Here is a 22034-nt window from a genome sequence, read left to right as displayed (position 1 = left end):
GGTGTGAAGCTCTCCAGCTTCCACTGACTACTTTTCTCTCCAGATTTTGAACCTCTTAGTCTGAAAGAAATCGTGAACTCTGGTGAGGCGGAGACTCTTAGAGCCTGGAACCGGTTCCACTGAGATCAGGGTGCCATTTTTAAAGGATGCCCCAATTGTAAATGAAAATAAACTCCCCCATCCTCCCAAGAACATTGCTGGCATCAACTATCACCCCCCACCCGCTCCCCCTGACAAACACCACCAGCCCCTCCCTCCCACAATCAACCCCAGCCACATCTCCCCCCAATCATCTTATAAATGATCAGATAACATGCTCCTTATATCCTGACTGGTGATGTAAAATTTATCTTGTTTAGGAATGTGAGAACATCATATCTGCAAAAATAGAGGAACAGTGTTCAAATTTTGAATGATTTTGGCTGTTAAAAAGTTACTGAAAGGAATGAGACATTTAGGATAGCAAAGGAAATTGAGATTCTTCTAAATGTGGAAGATTTATTTTAGATCAGAGGAGGTAGGGAAGCCAAAATTGTAAATAGAGGAAAGATGAAGGGAACAATTAAGGAGTTATTTTTGTGCCACTGATATAGCTGGGTAGCAATGTACAAATAACAGTATAACACTAAGTCACATCCCAATGTGAACACACAATATATCAGTGTAGACACATCTAGGACAGAAATTCAGGTTTGTCACCTACTGGAGTAAAATATAGCCTGATGCTGTTTTTAAAAATCATAGAATCACAGAATTGTTACAGCACGGGAAGTGGCTATTTGGCCCATTGTGTCTGCACTGGATCTCCAAATGAACATCATGACTTAGTGCCATTCCCCTGTCTTTTTCCCCTTGCATATTGTTTATATTTAAATAACCATCTATTGACCTCTTGAATGCCTTGATAGAACCCACCTCCGCCACACTTCCAGGTAGAGCATTCCAGACCCAAACCACTCACGGTGCGGAAAAGGTTTTCTCACATCACATTTTTTTCTTTCGCAAATCATTTTAACTCTGTGCCCCCTCAATCTTGACCCATTTTAGGAGCGGGAACAGTTTCTCCTCCAATTTGTGCAGCCCCTCTGATTTTGAACACCACCATTAAATCTCCTCTCAACTTTCTTCTCTCCAAGGAGAATAGTCCCAACCTCTCCAATTGTGGCCTGTAGTCTGCTAAACTAGTCCATATAACATGCAACTTACTTGGAACCAAATATTGTATCTGCTGGCTGGGTTTACGACAAATGTGAAAAACTATAGGTTTGATTTTGCGAGCCTCTATTCCCGGCATGGAGGCTTACTTGGTGTCAGTACAGATCTGTGAATTTGGCATGGATGTAACACACCCAGTTAAAGACACTCCCGAGCCTCTGGCCATTTATTTTAATTGCTGGAAAATCAGATGTGCTGTGAATCGTACATTCTGACCTCTGTACTTTATTGTGCAATCAGCGCTACTGCCAAGTGATGCTCCACTCTAGAAATCTTGCCTCATAAAATTGAACTTTGTGGATTTAAGTAATCAAATGAAATAAGATCATGAAGAATGGGTAAAAACAAGATGTTATGATTCAACCACTGAACTAGGGGAAGAATGGAGGTTGTGTTTCCCTATGGCCTGAAACAAGTTAATGATCATATGTTGGAAGCATTTGCACAAAGGTGAATAGAATTGGATGATGAGTGGAAGAGACAATTCATTCTTTGCATTCAGTTGTTTAAAAAGTGAGTGCTGATGTGGTGCGACAGTGTCATTAACGTGTGTTCGTAAGATATGATATAAGAGTTCATAAGATATAGGAGCAGAATTAGGCCATTTAGCCCATCGAGTCTGCTCTGCCATTCAATCATGGCATTGTACCAGTTGGAAAAGGAACACTGAGTTTTATCCCTTCACATTGTTGAGTTATGCACTGAAGAGTTATTATGTAGGTTACTCTCATACATATTCCAAGTGGCTAATGTGCAGCAGCATCAGTGGAGGCCTCTCAGATTAAAGAATGCTCATGTTATTTAGGGTAAAGGACTTCAGGGTGGGGTGGGTGTGGAAGACTAAAGATTGATCTTAGATGTGTGACAGAATGAGAATTATCAAATCATAACTGTATAATTAGTTGAATTAACATGCATGTTACATGTTTACTAAAGTAGGGTGGCACGGTAGCACAGTGGAGGGCAGCATGGTAGCACAGTGGTTAGCACTGCTGCTTCACAGCCTGGGTTCGATTCCCGGCTTGGGTCACTGTCTGTGTGGAGTTTGCACATTCTCCTCGTGTCTGCGTGGGTTTCCTCCGGGTGCTCCGGTTTCCTCCCACAGTCCAAAGATGTGCGGGTTAGGTTGATTGGCCATGCTAAAATTACCCCTTAGTGTCCTTAGATGCATAGGTTAGAGGGATTAGTGGGTAAATGTGTAGGGATATGGGGATAGGGCCTGAGTGGGATTGCGGTCGGTGCAGACTCGATGGGCCAAGTGGCCTCTTTCTGCACTGTAGGGTTTCTATGATTCTATGATCTCTACCCTGTAGCACTGACAACATTACTGAGTTTGATCCAAGCTTCCCTCACACTTGAGGGCTCTAAAGGAGTTTCTACCGATTGGAATGCAGACATCATAAGCATAATAATGTTTAAGCAAAAATACTAAATTTTAAAGGTATTTTCATTTGTTTTAAATAAGAGTACTAATTGTGATGCTTTTATTATTATTATCTCAGAGTCATATCGGAAAAGATTTTTATACCCTCATGCCTTATGAAATTTATTTTCTACTCCAGGGGATGCTGGAGGCATATTGCTCCCAATAAACTTTTTTTTTTTACTTGCTTAGTGCATCTTCCAGTTTTTAGAGTAGATATAATGGTGATTCATCGACTGGAACACCTCACTTTTCTACCTTTTGAATCTCTCTGAGAGCCATGCTTTGGAAATTCTGCCCATCCTCTATCCTTCCTGAATTCTGATTTGACAATCTTACACATTCAAACATTACAAGTACAGATAATGACGGATGAAAAATAAATGCTGGCACTGACAGCAATGCCCACATCCCATGAATGGATAAAAAATGTCACAGACTACATTGTAAAATCACATTATCGGTATATGTAATACAGCTTGATTAACTAGAAATCATTTGTTGTTTTAATTTGTTATGTCTCCACAATACCAATAACCTCAATTAATTATTTTAAATTTGTAAGAATATGTCAGTGTAGGAGTGGGGTTTGGGTCTTTGAATTTTACTAGAAACTCTGTATTTAACATAAGAACTGATACTAAATACTTCTGTAGCATCATCACTGGTGTCATTGTAAGTTCCTGGTGTGAATAGCCTGCAGATCCTACTGAGGCAGATGGGCATGTCAGCTACAATTATCATTGTTACTTTTTTTTTCTAAATCTAAGGATAACTTGTTTTCAAACATGGTGATGATTATGGGAGGATGTGATACTGGATTGGCATAACCAAATCCATCCATATTGGCTTTTCCCTACATTAAAATTCAGAAAATAACTCTAGGTATGCATTTTGCACAGCAGTATCTCGTTGAGGGTTTCTGTGTGTGTTCAACAAATATTCTTATGACCTATACACAGAAGGTTTGTTTGAGCTTCAGTCTCTTGTCTGAGAACGGAGAAGCTAAGATGAAATTCCTAGTGCAAGATTTTCCTGGAACTCAGCAAAGACCAATGGGTAGGCAGGAAAAACAGCACTAAAGTCTTTCTCTGCTGTATAGTCCGGGACATAGAGAAAAGAAAAATCAAAGAGCGGGTCCCACAATGTATCACTGGCAGTGCTGCCTCTGATTCACCTGCCCCACCAGAAACTTAGACACTCGAGTATCTGGGTGCCATATTTAAAGGCTGTGCTAGCGCAGAGAGAGCCAAGGAGTTCGCCATAGAACCACCCCCCAGCACTATCCTGGCACAGCCCCTAGCACTGTGACCTGCCACTGCCCAACATTGATTGTATTCCCTGTTTTTTGAAGATTATGAGTTATTAGATTGGTGTTCATAAGATATTAAGGGGAATCGACAGAGTAGATAAGGAGAAACTATCGCCGCTAATTGGGGAGTCTGGGACAAAGGGGAATAGCTGAGGAATTAGAACTAGGCCTTTCAGTAGTGAAGTTAGGAAACACTTAGGGCGGGATTTTCCAGCCCTTCCAACTGGGGGGAGCTTCCAGTGCTGCTGAAGACGACTACCCACAGTGTATTCTCTGGTGGCAGGGTGAGTGAGCCACGTAAAATGCCATAGATTTTGGCAGGACTAGAAACTCTCACTGGTGGCCAATGGCAATTCGCCTCCACCACCAGAAAATATGCCACGGGGGGTTGGGGGGGGGGCAGAAAATCCAGTCTTATACTGGAAAAGAGTGGCAAAAGTTTGTAACTCTTTTCCGCAAATAGAAATTTTTATTATTTTATTTATTAGTGTCACAAATAGGCTTACATTAACACTGCAATTAAGTTACTGTGAAAATCCCCTAGTTACCACATTCCGGCACCTGTTCGGGTACACGGAGGGAGAATTTAGCATGGCCAATGTACCTAACCAGCATGTCTTTTGGACTGTGGGAGGAAACTGGAGCACCCGGAGGAAACTCATGCAGGCACAGGAAGAACATACAGACTCCGCACAGACAGTGACCTAAGCCAGGGATCGAACTCGGGTCCCTTGAGCTGTGAAGCAGCAGTGCTAACCACTGAGCCACCATGCTGCCCCTGGTTCAATTGTTCAATTGCTAAATTTAAACCTGAGATTGATAGATTTTTGTTAACCAAAGGCATAAGGGAAATGGCAGGTATATGAAGTTAGGTCACAGATCAGCCAGAATTTAATGAAACAATGGCTGCTGACCAGGAGGAAGGAGCTAAATAACTTGCTCCTGTTCCTATATGCATTTAGGGCAGGGCAGAGATTTTTTTTGTTGATTATCTTGGAACTCTGCAGAATATGCATTTTATCTGCTAACCTGTAAATAATGAATCTGCTGGAGCTCTGTAAGTTAACAATATACCTTCTAATACTGTTTTCAGATTGAGTAGGCTGTTCAGTTTACTTTTAAGCCATCTGCACTGATTACTTTCAAGATTTTACCAAATAATATTAAAAAATAGAGGTGCCAGTAATTATTCCAACACATTTTCCAATTAACAATTTAAATAAAACTAACAGTTTTGAAAATGAAATTCAACGAAGGGTGTCAGAGGCCACAGCTCGGTCCTGATCGTTAAAAATTGTGAAAGACTCCCTCTCTATAGATACATGTACCTGAATGGTAGGCTTCCTTTATTTCTTTTAATTGTTGGTTGTTTCTTGTAGCAAGAATTTCAGCCAGCGTATTTTCATTTGTTCCAGGTCCCTAAAGAAATCAAATTAAAGGAAATTTCAGAACAAAAGTGATATTAAAGTAAGATTTGTTTCCATTCCTGAAAGTTCTTTTCCTAATGTCCCCAAGCTCTAGGTGAGAAAGTTCACAAAGGTCTGCAAAATTTTCCACTGCCATATAACCTTGTCTGGAAAACTGACTAGAACAGGCAGAAATCCAAACTGTAATACTGGACTACTGTTATGTACACTTCTCTTCAGGAGCAGTATTCCATTTGATTTGTTTTATGACCAATGAGATTCAGATATTCTAAATAATCAAACTAAAGTTAAACAGCACTGGTATGGGGAGGAGTGAGATGATTCAGTGAGTTCGCAAGATGTGCTTTCATTTCCGAGGCGAGACTTCAGCTACCTTATGTATTTGATGTGTTGAGATGAAATTTAACATTGCGATGCAATTAAATCAAAAATGCCAGAAATCAGAACTTCATTATGTTGCCAAACCTTTAAAAATATGTAGCAAGAACATTTGAGCTGGAACCCAAGCTGGGAAATGTGGAAAAAGTGAATATGCGTATGGCATCAGCAAAGAGAGTATGAAAAAAAGTAAGCAAATTTGCTGGTTCCTATTCCTGTAAATACTGAATGCAGTGAATAAGCAAAAAAATAACGAGCAGAATTGAATGTCCCAAATAATTTTGTGTCCAACAAAAAAGGTCAGGCAGGCTCACTTTTTGAAAATTGATTATTTTATGATCAGCTAACAGTGGTAAGGCTGTACCTATTGCCCAATCCCAGTTGCCTTGAAGGAATTAAGAGTCAACTAAATAATGTGCAGCTGGAGGAACCTATCAGCTTACTTCTCCAAAATAAGCCAATTACTAAGACAGTTCTTAATGCCAATCTCGTAACTGTTATGGTCATTTGAATTTGATCCACTGGTTGTGGGACTACTTAATCCTGTCTATAACATGTTGCTTTTGCTGCTCAGCATGCATGTAGTCATATTGCAGCTTCATCAGGTTGCCTCTTCACTTTTAGGTTTGCCTAATGCTACGCCTAGTATGAACTTCTATACCTTTTAATTAAACCCAGGATTGGTCTACTAGCTTGGTGGCAGTGAGGGATATGCTGGGCCATGAGTTTTCAGATTGTGGTTGAAAACAATTCTGCTGCTGCCCCACATATTTCATGCCCGCCCAGTTTGAGCTGCTGTATCTGTTCTGAATCTACCACAATGAGCATGGTGGCAGTGCCACCTATCCCCATGGAGATTGTCCTCAGTATGAATTAGTTACCACAAACATTGTGCAATGGTCACTTCTCCAATACCATCATAGACAGATTCATCTACAATAGCTAGGTTTTGAAGAAAATTCAGAGTAGTTTTTTCCTTCTTGATGGTTTTCTCATCTCCTGCCACAGGTCCTATTTGAAAGATAAGTCCTTCAGCTCGGCAGTAGTGGTGCTTTTGAGCTACCCGTGATGACATCCATTAATGTCCCCTGGCCACATACCCATGCTCCTTCCACATGACATTCAACATGGAGGAGTACTGATACATCAGCTGAAGGTATATGATAACCAGCATGTAATTTTCTTGCCCATGTTTGACCTGATGCATGAGATTTCATAAGTTCTGGCCTCAATGTTGAAGCCTCCCTGGGCCAGTCCCTCCCTATTGTGTACCACTGTTTCACCAACTCTGGTACATCTATCCTGTTCATAGGACAGGACATACATAGGGAGTATTGATAGACAAGTTTGGGACATTGGCTGCAAGAAATTATTTGGTGAGTATGACTATGTCAGGCTGTTACTTGAATAGTCTGTGGGACAGATATCCAATTCTGGCAAAGCCTCCAGCTATTAATGAGGAGGACTTTGCAGGGTCATCTGGGAAGTGTGTGTTTTTGTCATGTTTGTTGTCTATATTTTTACTGGGTGGTCCATCTGGTTTTATTCATCTTACAAGTCTTCATAGCAGTTTGATACATCTGAATGGTTTGCTAAGCAATTTAAGAGAGCAGTTAAGAGTCAGCTGCATTGCTGTGGGCCTTGAGTCACATAAAGGTCAGACTGGATAAGATTTTCTTCCTTAAAGGACATTTGTAAACCAACTTACCAGGGTGAAATTTGAACTCAGAACTTCCAGGTTTCCAGTCCAGTACCATAATCACTAGGCAACCATATATCCTGAGCATGCAATATTACCTGCCAAAGTTTGCCCTACTCAGGTGATCCAATATACCCAGGAATGGAAAATCTGCTACATTTTGTTTGGTTTTAAACTTAGATATGTTGATACATTTAAACAATATGTGAATATCCTATCTAACTTTCTCAACATGTACATACACACTCTCATACATATTTTACACTTATTCTGTCTCTAGTTTGCTTTCCTTCCATCTTAAACGCATACTACCTCTCTTTAAAAATAAACTCTCCCTCATTGCAGAAATATTCACAATGTGTTAGCCGCAGTGTGTCCGTTATTGTGCTTTTGGTAAGATAATGATAAAGCACTTCCTCGACCAAAACATTGACTCATTCACTGCCAAGGTCAATTTAAGAACAATAATGTGCCAGATGTTACTGTAGCAGGGCAGCTAACATCATTTGCCGTTAATTAGGTTTGCCCTGCAACTTTCAGCTCAAGACCTTTTCCCTGTGAAGTTGCTGAAAATGTGAGCTGACAACAGTGCAGGAAGGGAAACAGGGCCTCTTGAACTTGAGTGAACAAGGCGACCAACAGGGTATCTCTTTAGCGTTGAGATTTAAGGATTGGGAAATAAGTATAGGAAGAACTGAGAAGGAGGATGAATTGAAGGGAGTGAATTTAATGTCAAATCAAGTACAGGAAGAGAAATAATGAGGAAAGAAAGGCCAGATTAAGAATAAAAAGGGAAAGTAAGAATATCAAAATTTGATATTTTTAAGATCTTCCTGAAAAACTCAAAACCAAACTGTGTGACTCTCCATACTTGCATTGGTTAATTTTCAGTGGCAGAAATGTTGATTGGCTGTAATTAGCAAAACAACAGTTAAACAAGGACATTTATTTGTAATGGCAAGACTTAACTTTCTGTGTCGAGTTTAATGGATGAAGGCAGCAAGTGCCTGAGATGACTATTTAAGAAGCTAATGATGGAGCTGTGCAACTTGGCCGACATACCTTTTTGATATTTATATTTCTGATAGAAAGATTCATCAATCAAAAGAGATTCCACTGGTCTGTGCAAGAAACCCAGCAACTGCCATGATGCCTTCCTCCTGGACCAGTCTCTGTTTGCACCTTTGGTGATTGTCACTTTAAGACTAGCCTTATGAGTAAGGGTCACGTGGTCTGAACAACCGATCAACACCCACTGCCAGGGAATCTCTCGAAGGGGAGGAGTTTTCCTACTTAAAAAGAGTGTACAATGGACTTGGCTCAAAGCATGCAGCTAATGAAGCAATCTTAAGCATCTTCACACACCTCCAGGCAGATACACTGGATGGCTCTTTGGTGACCAGGGCTAACTTCTAAGGATGTGGCTAATGACAGAAACCCTATCACTGTCGTCCAGGAAAGATACAACTGATGCTACATGAGCATAAGAGTAATCATTGAAAAAGTCAGGCTTGGGTTATATCCGAGAATTGTGGTACAACCTCCCTTTGTTGACCTTCCATCTGTCAAGTGTCTGGCTCTGTCTGCTTTCATTCTGACCCTCTCAGTGTTTCTTTAAATAGTGGAGCTTCAACAGTCAGTGGGTTATCATCACATTCATCCACTATAATTGGTCAAGAAACTTTTAGGTCAATTTTTGCTGCCTTTTTGAAGTTCATTTTTACTTTTTATTTGCTATTAGTCAGGCAAGTTGGTCTATGAATGGAAACAGTCATTGCAAACACTGAAAAGCATTCCTTTGGGAATTCTCTTGCCCTTAGGAGCTCTGAAGATGAGAATGATTACTCTGGGCAGGGCAAGTATGCCTCCACCAGAGCAGCGTTCAACAGACCTTTCCATACATGAGGTCATGAAGACAGTGCTAGTTATTAACCATGTTCAAAAAGCCCTATCTTTCCTGTTCATGGCCTACCAGGGAGGCAGTCTCAGGACTTTGCTGTCTCCTCTCATCAGGGCTCCAAGCTATGCTCACCCTTATTAGAAGTCTCATAATCACATAAATGTCAAACCAAGATACTGGTTCATGACTTTAATATATTTTATGTTAGGATATAAATCATTTAGTAAATGAACAAGATGCTGCTACAACCTACATCTTTGCTTACTTGACCTATAATCTGAACAAAACAGGTACAGGATCAATCAGGAAGAACTATATAAACTAAACATTAGCAAATCTTCAGCATTTCATGCATTTTTAAGTCTACACCCTGAACTCTATACTTCAGGACAGCCATGTTATTGTGATTTAGAGAATTTACTGCAAAAAAAATATTTTCACTATTTTTAATAAACTGACAATCCACTTCCCAACTGGTATAAAAGATCAAACTTGAATGGAACAGAAAAACAAGTTCACCCGCATTGCTCTTTCTAGCTCCTTTGCATCAAATAGTGCTGGCGGCAACACCAGAGCAGTGATCACATTTTTAAAGTCACCAGAAAGGTCACCTTTCAAATCATCAACTAGCTCCTGAAACAGAAAAGCATATTGACCAATTAAAACATAATAACAATGTAAAACAAAACTAGTCATTTTGCACAAAATTATTCAGGAATTACTTATTCTGATGCCCGACACAATGATCTCTGAAGTGTCTTATGTTCCACCTGACATTCATAAAGTACTCGTCACATCTTCAACACATCCCAAAGCACTATATATATTATATATATACATATATAAATTTGGTTTGTGGTGGAGCCACTCTTGAAATGTAGGAAATTACAACAGCCAATTTGTACACAGCAAGACCCCATAGACAGCAATGAAATAGGAATTAGTTAAATAGCTTTGGTGGTAATTTGAGGAAAGAAGGTTGCTTAGGACATTAGGAAGATGCCTATTCTACAGGAATCTCTCACAGCTACTTGACCAGACAGGCAGTGTTGCAGTTACAATTTAATCTGAAAGGCAAATGAATGGAAATGAAAGTCAGACTGTTGACTATAACATGTTGTCAATCCACATTGCCAGTTTTATACTGAGGTAACAATACTCATGGAGAATGCATTTAAAAGCATGTGGCTCTGCTCTCAGGCAAAAGTGCCACCACTGACCACACTGGTATTTTAATGAGGTTAGCTTTTTTCTGCTCATGATAGAAAAACTTTGTGCTACCTGCTACCTGTTAATCTTACATAGGTGTTTAATTAATTGGTATATTAGTTATTCACATCTTCTTACAATTGGCCTCATAAAAAAAAATCCTCTGATAACTTATTTAAGAAAGTATCCGGTTATAGCATGATAAGAGTAGAAAATAGCTCATTTTAATTCCATCTCTAATACTATCTGGTCTTTTCTAAAACATGTAAATATACTGTGGCTGTCAATACTCTATCCCACAATTGGTACAGATTCGTATTAGTCATGATGGCTTTGTGCAATTGAATGGCAATAGGGGAAGTTATAAAGTGCCTTGACTTGAGCATCTGCTACTTTTGAGAATAATCAGAAAATTTTGAATTACCCAATCAAAAGTTCTGTTCATGAATTTTGTTAACATTCATTGATTCCACTTGTTAACACAAGATTAATTCAACAATAATCTCAATAACACTCCTGCTTTTGAATTGCTATTATTGAATATCTCAAAGAAGATAATGTAAAAATTGTTGGCAATTGGTAGAAAACATGTTCGTAAAGCAGGAAATTGATGTGAAGCAACTACATCTACATTGAAAAAAGTGTGTATTTTCTTTCACAATATAATTAGGTCTTCAATGAGTGAACCAGATCCATAATTCATTCAATATGAAGGTACAATATTTTGCAATTAGCATGGAATTTGGGTTCATATCTGTGATCCACCATTATGATATGGAGATGCCGGTGTTGGACTGGGGTAAACACAGTAAGAAATTTAACAACACCAGGTTAAAGTCCAACAGGTTTATTTGGTAGCAAAAGCCACAAGCTTTCGGAGCCTTAAGCCCCTTCTTCAGGTGAGTGGGACTTCTGTTCACAAACAGGGCATATAAATTGAGTTTGTGTCTTTATATGCCCTGTTTGTGAACAGAAGTCCCACTCACCTGAAGAAGGGGCTTAAGGCTCCAAAAGCTTGTGGCTTTTGCTACCAAATAAACCTGTTGGACTTTAACCTGGTGTTGTTAAACTTCTTACTGTATCCACCATTATGGTCAGTTCCCAATCTTAGCTATACTTTATAACTAAATCCTGAGTGAAAATCAGGTCATTACCAATTATAATTACGAAGAAAAAGGCAACAAATTGGACAATCATCTTATGTCATTATTAGGGTATTCTAATATTCATTAGTACCATGGAATTGACGTAGGCGATGAATAGGATTATATAGTGTAAAGACGGAGGAGAACAAAACTTCTGAATGAGTATAGCAACAATTCAATCTGCATGCATTAAATTCAAAATGAAAATCCAATTTGTAGAAACAAAAATTGTCTTCCTTGAAAGAACATCTTAACAGCTTGAATCTTAGTACGCACACGGCCACAGGTTGCCTTATATTCTTTACAGATCTGTTGACGTTGCCAGTTGCTTCTGTGTGTCAGTATTTCAATAATTGCTTGTTCATTAGTCCCTAAAATTAGATTAAAAATGGAAATCAGCTTCTCAGTAAAGGTGCCTATAATATTATAAGTTTGGACAGAAGTTAAAAAGTACATGATTTTAGGCACATATTCTTAAAACATTTATTTGTAAATTAGCAACAAAGCAAAATAAAATTCCCAGTCAACATGCAGCTAAATCAATTATTTCCAGTTAATAAACTTTTATTTTAGTAAGAAATTATTAAGTTATGAAGAGTGCCAGATTTCCTTTTGTTGGACTCGAGGAATATGTTTACAATAAGGCTCTTGGACATAACTGATGGATATCCTGCTATTAAATATTAAATATATCTTTATCTGTAATATATTTCTTTTCCTACTAGCATACATTTTCAGGAAAGGTGAAACAAACAATATTTTTGACAATTAAGAATAAAAGTTTATGATGCAATTCCCAATGACATGTAAAATTAATTCTGAATTCTTGTTGAATGTCCTGAAAAAGTGGATAAAGTTCTGGAGACATGTATAATTGACATTGAAAATTGCTAGGTTTACCATTGGTTCTGCAATTTTTGGATGAGATCCTGATTTTAATATATTTTAATAAATTTGAATATAATTAACTCATCCTCTCACCAAATTATCCGCCCCTCACTGAATATTCATACCTCACCAATGTGATGTCATGTCAGTGAGGTTCTTGACAGATTTTTAAAAACATAAACCTGTTTATCCCTCTGGGAGTGCAAAGGTAAGTGTAGCCCCTGAAGGAGTGGGTCAGTGCCCTGGCACAGGTTGGCACTGCCCTGGCACAGCTTGGCACTGCCACCCTGCCCCAACACCAACATTGGGACATCCCTTCCTCCCTTGAGGGTAAAGGACTCTCCCCTCTCTCCCCCACCTTCACAGGCATTGAAGCTCTTCCTCTCCCTCTCCCCCTCCCCCCCAACCAAACATAACGGGAACTCCCTCCCCCAATGGAGGAGTGTTACCCCCCCCCTTGGCACTGGCAGGGTGCCAAACGGTAGAATCATAGAATTCCCACAGTGCAGAAGGAGGCCTTTCAGTCCATTGTGTCTGCCCCGACCCTCCTTTTCTTTATTCTACCCAACCCCTATTCCCGTAACCCCACATATTTACCCCACTAACCCAGCCCCCCTAAATTACACATCTTGGATCACTAAGGGGCAATTTACCATGGCCAATTCACCTAACCTGCACATCTTTAGACTGTGGGAGGAAACCAGAGCACCTGGAGAAACCCCACGCAGACACGGGGAGAATGTGCAATCTCCACACAGTCACCCAAGGCCAGAATTGAACTCAGGTCCTTGGCACTATGAGGCAGCAGTATTAACCACTGTGTCACCACACCACCCATATGTCCAGCCTTGTCCCTCAACCCTGGGGCCTACAGGCATCTCCGCTCATCCAGCGTGGCCATCATGATTGGTTTTCGCTTTTGAAAACCACTAGTGATTCATGACGGCGTGATGTCACACTGCTGGGGGGAGGATATGTCATGGGCGGTTGCTACGGTGTCAAGCCCATTAATTATGTTAAAATTTATTTAAATCTATGGAAATCAGGTTCGTACCCAGCGAAGGCGTGAACCTGATTATGCCACTGGCGGGAGGAAAATCTCAAACTGGCACAAACCCCATTTTAGGCCACTCACGAGATATAGCGACCATTATGGGATTTTGGTCCATGGTTAACAGGGCTGCTAGATCGCGCCCATAACATGTTGGGCCTAATGACGGTTCCTTTTCTTAAGGACACTGCTATCTCTTTAGTGTTTCTGCAGGTCTTCTGTGGGAGTTACAGCAGAATATCAGATCTCCTGTGAAAATTCCAGGATGGGTACTATTGAGTCATAGAGATCAAGAAGAAAACAGAAAAATAATGATTCCAGCCTTTTCTGCAATAGTTTTGAATTGCATAAAATTATATAGCAAAGAAACAGGTGATTTGCTCCAACAGGCTGGTGCTTATGCCTCACTTGAACCTCCCCCCACTTCATCTCACCTTATTAACATATTCTATTATTTTCTCGCTGATGTGCTTATCTAACTTTCCCTTGAATGTATCTAAGCTTTCACCTTAACCATGCCATGTGGTACAGAGTTCCACATTGTCACCACTCTACAAGAAAGTAAAGATTTAAGATCACTTTTCATGGTTTTATAATATCTAGTGCATGTGCTTAATGAATACCAAGCTTTAGAAAGCATGCTTGATATGATCTCTTCCAAAATAAAAGTGGCAAATAATTACCGTTAGAAGCTATGTACAGAAATGATTGGAGCTGTATTTTAAAAGGTAAGTCCAGATTTTAACAAATACCTACCTAATCCTACTATCGCCTTGCGAAGATTATCAACATCCCTACCGACATTGAAACAGGTGCAATCTTTCACGGACCCACGGCTCCCAACCTATTTAAATGAAATTATTGTAAGAGCATATTACAAATGTCATTTGTATAACATTTTCAATTACCTTAATGGCATTCATTAAGGGTGATCAGTGTTGATAATTCTATGACAAACTTTGTTTGTAATAAACCCAGATTCAGTACTGATCAAAATAGATATATTCTGCTCTAATGATAGTTGTGTGTAATAGGGTGAGGGTGGGAGGTTTTGTAATTACAATGCATAAAGCGAGGACAATAGCACAAATCACCTGTTGAATGAAGGTCATTCTACTTTCATTCACTTGTAATATAGGCAAAAATTATTCCAATGAAACTATGGCCTGGAGTTTCTACTCGGTGTTGTTACTTTTCTCAGCACAACATAGTGAAAATTGGTCAATCCAATGCAAAAGATTCCGGAATTTCCAAGTGCAATTTATATCCAACACAGTCCATTCCCCCAGATCAAACCAATCACTATTGGGAGATTCTGCTAATTGTGCCTGTTTGCGTGCCCTCAGCGAGTGCCATTAAAAGTGTGTGTGGGGTGGGTGGTTTCTGCGCAGATTCCTCTCATCGATGTCTCCACAGTTTCCTGTGCTGAGGGAATTAATACCATGGGATCCTCCATAGGAAGATTGCCCAGAAAAATCAGAGGAAGGTAAATGTGTATTTTTTTTTGTCTTATCAGGGTCGGAAGTAAGGGTTCCGACCCTGAAAGGAAGATTTGGGCCATTTTGCTAAAGGTACTATATAAATATAAGCTTTATAGCTACAAGTTGTTGTTGTCATGATATACTCATGCCACCTTCAACTCTCTTGAATAGATGTCACTATTAGAGCTGTATCAGTACAACAGGCAGCATTTGTGAGGAGAGAAATAGGCTATTTCATATATTATTCATCAGTTATGTTTTACTCGGGTAAGTATGGAGTTGTATTCTTATTTTTTTCTATTTATTAATTAACATGTTTTGATGAAAGATCTTTTCCTGAAACATTAACTTATTTTTCTTTCATATGCTGGTGAACTTACTGCGCAATTTCAGCATTAAGAAATGGCATTACTAAGGAAGACTGAAAAATACTCACAAAAGCAGCATTGGGAATTGGAGTCATTTCTCCTCCTGGGGTAAGTTGCTCAACACCACCACAGCCCACAGGAGTGTATCCACCATTAGGCCACCAGGAATCACATGCCCCACCAGTCGACTGTAAGTAAGAAGAAATATAAAGAATAATTTGCAAATTAAATACTTCTTAAAAAATCATATACATTCTGAAGGATTCAATTTCTCCTTTCTATGCCTCCAGTCAACACCCACCAACGATTTCACTAATAATGTGGCATGTCATTGCTGCTGTGTCAAAGAGGGCATTTCTAGTGGCTGCTGTTCACATATGGAAAGGGAAATAGAGTTTTTAAGAATAATTTACTCATGGGACATGAGCATTGCTGGCTAGGCCAGTATTTGTTTCCATCCCTAATTGCTCATGAGAAGGTGGTGATGAGCCACTTTCTTGAATCGCTGCAGTCCGTGTGGCGCAGGTACACCCTGGAAGAGAGTGCAAGGTTTTTGAACCAGCCAATGAAGGAACAGCGATGAAGTTCCAAGTCAAGATGGTGTGTGACTTGGAGGGAAACATGTAGGTGCTGGCATTCCCATGTATCTGTAGCCCTCATCCATCTCAGTCATAGAGGTTACTGTCTTGGAAGGAATTGTCAAGGGAGACTTGATGAATTATAGCAGTATATCTTATAGATGTTATATACTGTTGCCATGGCACCTTTGATGAAAGGAGTGAATGTTTAAGGTGGTGTTGGGGTGCGGTCAAGTGGGCTGCTTATTCAGCCATTTCTTGCTATCTCATGCATTGAGTTGAGTTGTCTGAAGTCTGACTGTGTGGATGGAGACCTCAGGAGGAGGCCAAGGTGGATCATCCACTCAGCACTTCTGGCTGAAGATGATTACAAATGCTTCAAATTTGTCTTTGTGCTACACTCCTCCATCATTGAGGATGGGGATATTTGTGGTGCCTCCTCCTCCACTTAATTGTCCATCATGATTCATGATTGGATGTGGCAGGACTGCAGAGTTTTGATGCGATCTATTGTTTGTGAGATTACTTAGCTCTATTTATTGCATGCTCCCTCTACTGTTTAGTGTATGGGTAGTCCTGTGTTGTAGTTTCACCAAGTTGGCACCTCATTTTTAGGTGTGCCTGGTATGGTCTCCTCGACTGTTCATCGAACCAGGCTTGATCCCCTAGCTTGATGTTCATGGTACAATGGAGATATGCCGGGCCATGAGGTTACAGATTGTAGTTGAATACAATTCTGCTGCTGCTGATGGTCCACATCACCTCATGGATGCCCAGTTTTGAGCTGCTGGATCTGTTCTGAATCTACCCCATTTCTTGACTAGTCAATTGCCCAGATGTTAGTGAGGACGACTTGAGTGAGGGTATTGCTCTTTATCAACTTTTCTGTCGTGGTTGGGTACAATTGAGTTAAAGGGTAGTTAAAAGTCAATCACATTGCTGAGGGGCTGGAATCACAAAGAGGCCAGATGGAGTAAAATAGCAGATTTTCTTCCCTAAAGGGCATTTTACCATAATCCAGTTGTTCCAGATTTTAATTGACAATTGCATGTAAATTCCCTGGTGGGATTTGAACTCCAGTGCATTTGTCCAGTCCTCTGGATTTCTGTCCAAGTAACTTTACCACCATACTACTGTCCCTGTCGATGATACAGTCTATTTCTAACAGACCAATAACTTTACATTGCTGGCCCTACAGGCCTAACATTGGTAGCATCACAGCAATATGAATGAAGCAGCGTTACAATGCTAAACAATACATAGCACAAAGAATAAACTGCTGACAAACTGCTTGTACAAATGTTACGTTCAAGTAGAATTATTTGTATGTAAGGAAGAAAACAAGAAAACACTCCTGAACTAGAAACATACAACATGAAACATTCAGTCCGCTACTTTTAACCAGTCTAAATAAAGAACAAATAACCCATAGTTTCCATTAATGATTCTCTCTTAATGTTAGAAGAGGATAATTGTGAAAAATTGGTTGCACGTTCTCTCAGAAAAGACTGAGCACAGCCATGCTATTAAATACTTAGATGTATCTGATCTGAGAACAGTATGTTCTCCCACATTAAGTATTTGAATGCCACATAATAACCCTCTTTGCTTTAAGTGCATCTGTACTCCTATAATTTCTGAGAAGTCAGAAAACTCTCCTAAATATAGCTTAACCAATATTTAGATTCAGATGATTGCTGTTTATTTATGATTAAACGGGATCGTAATATTTTTTCAGCACAGAAGGAGGTCAATCACCCACCACCTTTTTGCCAGCTTTCCTGAAAAGAACGAATGTATTTAATCTAATCCTCTGTCCTTTTCTTACACCCTTTGTATTTTTCATTTTCAAGTTTCCTTCTCAACCTTTTGTTTTGCCTCTACTGCAGTCTTTGGTCCTAAACTCATGATGTAAAAAGTCTTCAAGTTCCTCCTTTCAATCTTTTAGTGATGTATTTCAATCACTGATCAGTAAAAATGGTCTTTCTCTAATTTATAATTTTGAAAAATCTCGAATAGACATCGCTCCTTAACTTCTCGTGGAGAGAGTCCCAGTTTTCCTAGTCTCTATACTCATAACTAAAATCTTTGATTTCTTTTCATCATCCTGTCAACCTTCTCCGTGCCTTTGACATTTTTCCTGGACACAATATTCTAACCAATGATTGTATAAGTTTACCTCAGCTTTTGTAAAATGAAAAGTTGTCTCCACAAATTTTCTAAACAAATCCCGCTCTTTGACTTCCATCTCTAATGAATACATAAGGTTAATCCTGCCAGGAATAACAAATTGATATGAAGCAGCATATCAAATCAAATAATTTCTATAATTAAAATTTTTTTAAACAAAATAACAAGTTTTAAAGAATCATCAACTACTTAGGCTGCTTCAGTTCCTGGAAAGGTCAAAAACAGGCAGATGAAAAATTAACTGTTACTGGAAACAGTATTGGCCAATAGCAAAAGCATCACAATGGGAAATTGAATATTATTTGCAGCAAGGGCTTTTGTAGCGCAACTTTTACAAGCCCCTGTTAATTCTTTTAACTATTTCATAATCATTCTAGAGGTAGGCTACATCATAAGAATGATGTTGTTTCTTCAGCGCGTGATGTAATTCTTGTTACATATACCTACAAAAGTCTCCAAAAAAGTGTGCAAAACGTTTTAACGGCAAAGATACCCATTTAAATCATTCAGCTGAATTCAGAGGTTTCTGTTTAGACAACTAGACCCACCCCCATCCTGGGAGCATGCTTTTTTTCTAACACTAATTAAACCTGGTACATCTTTCTCCTGCGATAGACTTCATGTTGAATGTTACTTGTAATTTACCCATGCGGATGACATGTTCTTCTTCAGTTGAGAATGTTGCTAAGGATGCAAGCTCTGCAAAACAAAAAAAGAAATGTAAAATGAATGAGTTACAGGCTGTAGCAGACGATCTAAAATTAACTGTAATATATGCATACAATAACAATAGACCCAAGGTCCTACAGATTATGATCCTGTAACTTACACTGAGATCATGCCAACCAATAGTGACCCGACAGTGTGCAGGGAGAGGGCATCTGACTGGTAGGGGACTGGTAGGTACTATATTAGCAGGGGTGTACCTTGGGCAAGTCCTAACTTTCCCAACCTGCTGAAAGATCCCAGTATTGCTGGATGGTTATTGGGCCGTTGCCCCAGAAATATGTAAAATTCATTCCAAGCAGCTCCCTTTGTAAGAGTCTATTAAGCAAAAGAGTTTCAGGAGTAAAGGACATCTTCCTGGCCTGGATTCATTTGCTCCACTGAAAAAGCTTGCCCAATTTTTTTGCCAAAACAACACAAATACTTTCACAGGTTGAAAACAGGAGAACTCCCCACATAAAGTATCCCTGTCCTTCTATCTTCTTAAGGAACAAAGGAGAATCTACTCTTAAAGCCTCAGCAATACTGGTAACATAGTGTGGTACCAGGCAGATTCAATTTCCTGCCTGTTTTCCAATCCTTTCACTATATTCCTGCCAGGGTTGTGGTGGGAGTGCATTGGAAGGGCGATGGTTTTGAAGCCCAATATAATTTTTTGCAGCAACAAAATATAATTTTGGTGTTCTTGTTTGCTGCAAAACTAGTCCTAAATTACCATTGTTGTGTTTCAGAATAATAACAGGAACTTTTAACTACCAGTCTGTTCTCCAACTTTGGAGAGCTTAAAAGAGGCATACTTATGTACTTCCCAGTTTGCAGATGATGTATGCAGTATTAGGAAGGTCACAGGCCTGTGTGGAATTAGTTGGCCCTTTACAATGGAGATTCTACAATTAACCTCCACGGTCACAGGTTGAGGTGGAAAAAGGCAGAAAAGCAGCACTTGGCCAACTCTACCTACTCCTGCTCAGGATACTGGATTAAACTAGAATCATTGAATTTTACAGCACAGGAGGAGGTAATTTGACTGATTGAACTAATGCTGTCTCTTTGAAGGAATGATCCAATTAGTCCCACTCTCCTCATCTCCCATAGCCTTGCATTTTCCTTCCTCTTCATGTTTAAATCCAATTTTGACTATTGCAATTCGACTTTCAACTTGACTTTTTTTATCCAGAGGGTGGTGACGGTCTGGACCGCACTGCCTGGGAGGGTGGCGGAGCCTGGATGCCTCACATCCTTTAAAAAGTACGTGGATGAGTACTTGGCACATTCAAGACTATGGGCCAAGTGCTGGCAAGTGGGATCAGGTGGGCAGGTCAGGGCCTTTCATGCGTTGGTGCAGACTCAATGGGCCGAAGGGCCTCTTCTGCACTGTAGGATTCTGTGACTTAATACAGACCAAGAATGTCCTTGGCACCATTTCTCTTTCAGAACTTGATTATATATACGTACACCCACTGCATCAGAGAGCATAGAGGATTTTAATAACATTTAAATATAGGTCTGTATTTGCATGAGGGTTCCACCCAGCACATTCTTACAATTAGACTGATTTAGGACACAGTGTATCTCACCAAAATTTAAATGAAAATACAAATTTCTTCAACCAGTTGTTAGAGATAATTTTTTTAGGCAAAGGATCGTTATGTTCTAGTTACTACTGAGACATGTCATTCCATGGTCAGGACATTCTTTCAAGATAAGTACCACTCAACGGTTTTACATGATAACATCCTACACTTGATATAATTATAACAGAGCACATAATGCAGTCAATCACAGACCAACATGTGATAAGAGACAACTCCAACAGTATAATCAACTGCAAACCCAATACAAGGTTGCCTGAAGTTTCTTTAAAAATCACCCGTTTCTCATTTTCAAAGGTAGGACACATAAAACAGAGGCAACATATAAATTTTAAACATATTATAATGCACTCAGTGTGAGGCAACTGGATCTTTGTTGTGGAATTTTCCATATTTTAAAGCATTCGTTCCAACAAGCATAAAAAGTTTGGCTTCTGTAAGTATGGTTACAATGTAAGTGAATGTACTCAAAGTGTTTCAACATTTCTGACCCCTCAGAAGGAAAGGGCTTGCCTTGATATAATACCTTGGTACAGAACATCCCAAAATGCTTCACGGAGAACAAATTGCATCCAAACACTGTTGCTGTTATGTAAGCAAAGTAACAGATGTTCATCAATCACAAAAGGGCTAAATCTTTTCATTTGGCACTGTTGATTAAGGAAAGAATATTGACTAGGCTACCTGCTGGCTGTTCTACAATTCAGGTCATGAGTTTTTAAAAAAAACCACCTTCTAAATCATAGGAAAGGTAAATAAGACATCATAGTAACACCTTGTCTCAGGAGTGGCACCTCAGGCATTACTTGACCCTTTCATTATCGCATGCAGCCATTAAGTAACAATTGGTAGATTAGATGGTCATGAAAGCTTTTATATGCTCATATGAAATGATTCCAAACTTACGAAACTTATCTAGAATTATTGGTGCTGATAGCCAGGCTGGCAATCTGATGCAACTTGCCAGATGGGAAAGATGTGAAGTTGGCATCACGTATGTGAAGTCAGCCGACTGTCTCAGCTTTGCAGGGATATTTTTGTAGGCCAAGGAGGAACATTCAAGCCTCACAAAAATATATGATAAAGAATTTAGCCTGTGTCAACCATGGCACATTTGGTACCACTCTTCCCTCTGAGTCACAAGATTCTGTGTTTTGAAGTCCCACTCCAGGCTTGACAAAAATGAAGGCTAACACTCTAATGAGGTGTGATGAGAGTGTTGAACTGTTAGAGGTACCATCTTTCAGATGAAACATTAAACTGAGGCCCTATCTGCCTGCTTGGTGGATATAAATAATCCTATGACATCTTGGGGGGAATTTTCCCCTCTCGTCCACCACAGGAACCGTAGTGGGCAAAGGGCGGACCATGCAAAGGTCCGCTGACCTCGGGCGGGATTTTTCGGTTTTGGGGTGAATGTGGCCAGAAATTCCCACCCCTTATTTCAAAAGA

General features: G+C 39.6%; 1 protein-coding gene across 1 annotated transcript in view; it reads right to left on the bottom strand.

The window, feature by feature from the left end:
* anxa3a (annexin A3a) overlaps nucleotides 1-18924 on the bottom strand; it is a 41778-nt gene extending 22854 nt beyond the window's left edge. Inside the window, exons 1-5 of the mRNA XM_078214860.1 lie at nucleotides 18910-18924; nucleotides 14404-14491; nucleotides 11985-12079; nucleotides 9874-9987; nucleotides 5279-5369 (exon numbers count right to left, since the gene is read on the bottom strand). Of these exons, the coding sequence (XP_078070986.1) occupies nucleotides 5279-5369; nucleotides 9874-9987; nucleotides 11985-12079; nucleotides 14404-14491; nucleotides 18910-18924 (403 nt within the window). The remainder of the gene's footprint in view (nucleotides 1-5278; nucleotides 5370-9873; nucleotides 9988-11984; nucleotides 12080-14403; nucleotides 14492-18909) is intronic.
* Between the last annotated feature and the right edge of the window lie 3110 nt (nucleotides 18925-22034).

The sequence above is a fragment of the Mustelus asterias genome, chromosome 1 (genome assembly GCF_964213995.1).
Source record: "Mustelus asterias chromosome 1, sMusAst1.hap1.1, whole genome shotgun sequence".
Lineage (NCBI taxonomy): Eukaryota > Metazoa > Chordata > Chondrichthyes > Carcharhiniformes > Triakidae > Mustelus > Mustelus asterias.
The sequence above is the reverse complement of the archived record's forward strand: the minus strand, read 5'-3'. Positions and strand labels throughout refer to the sequence as shown.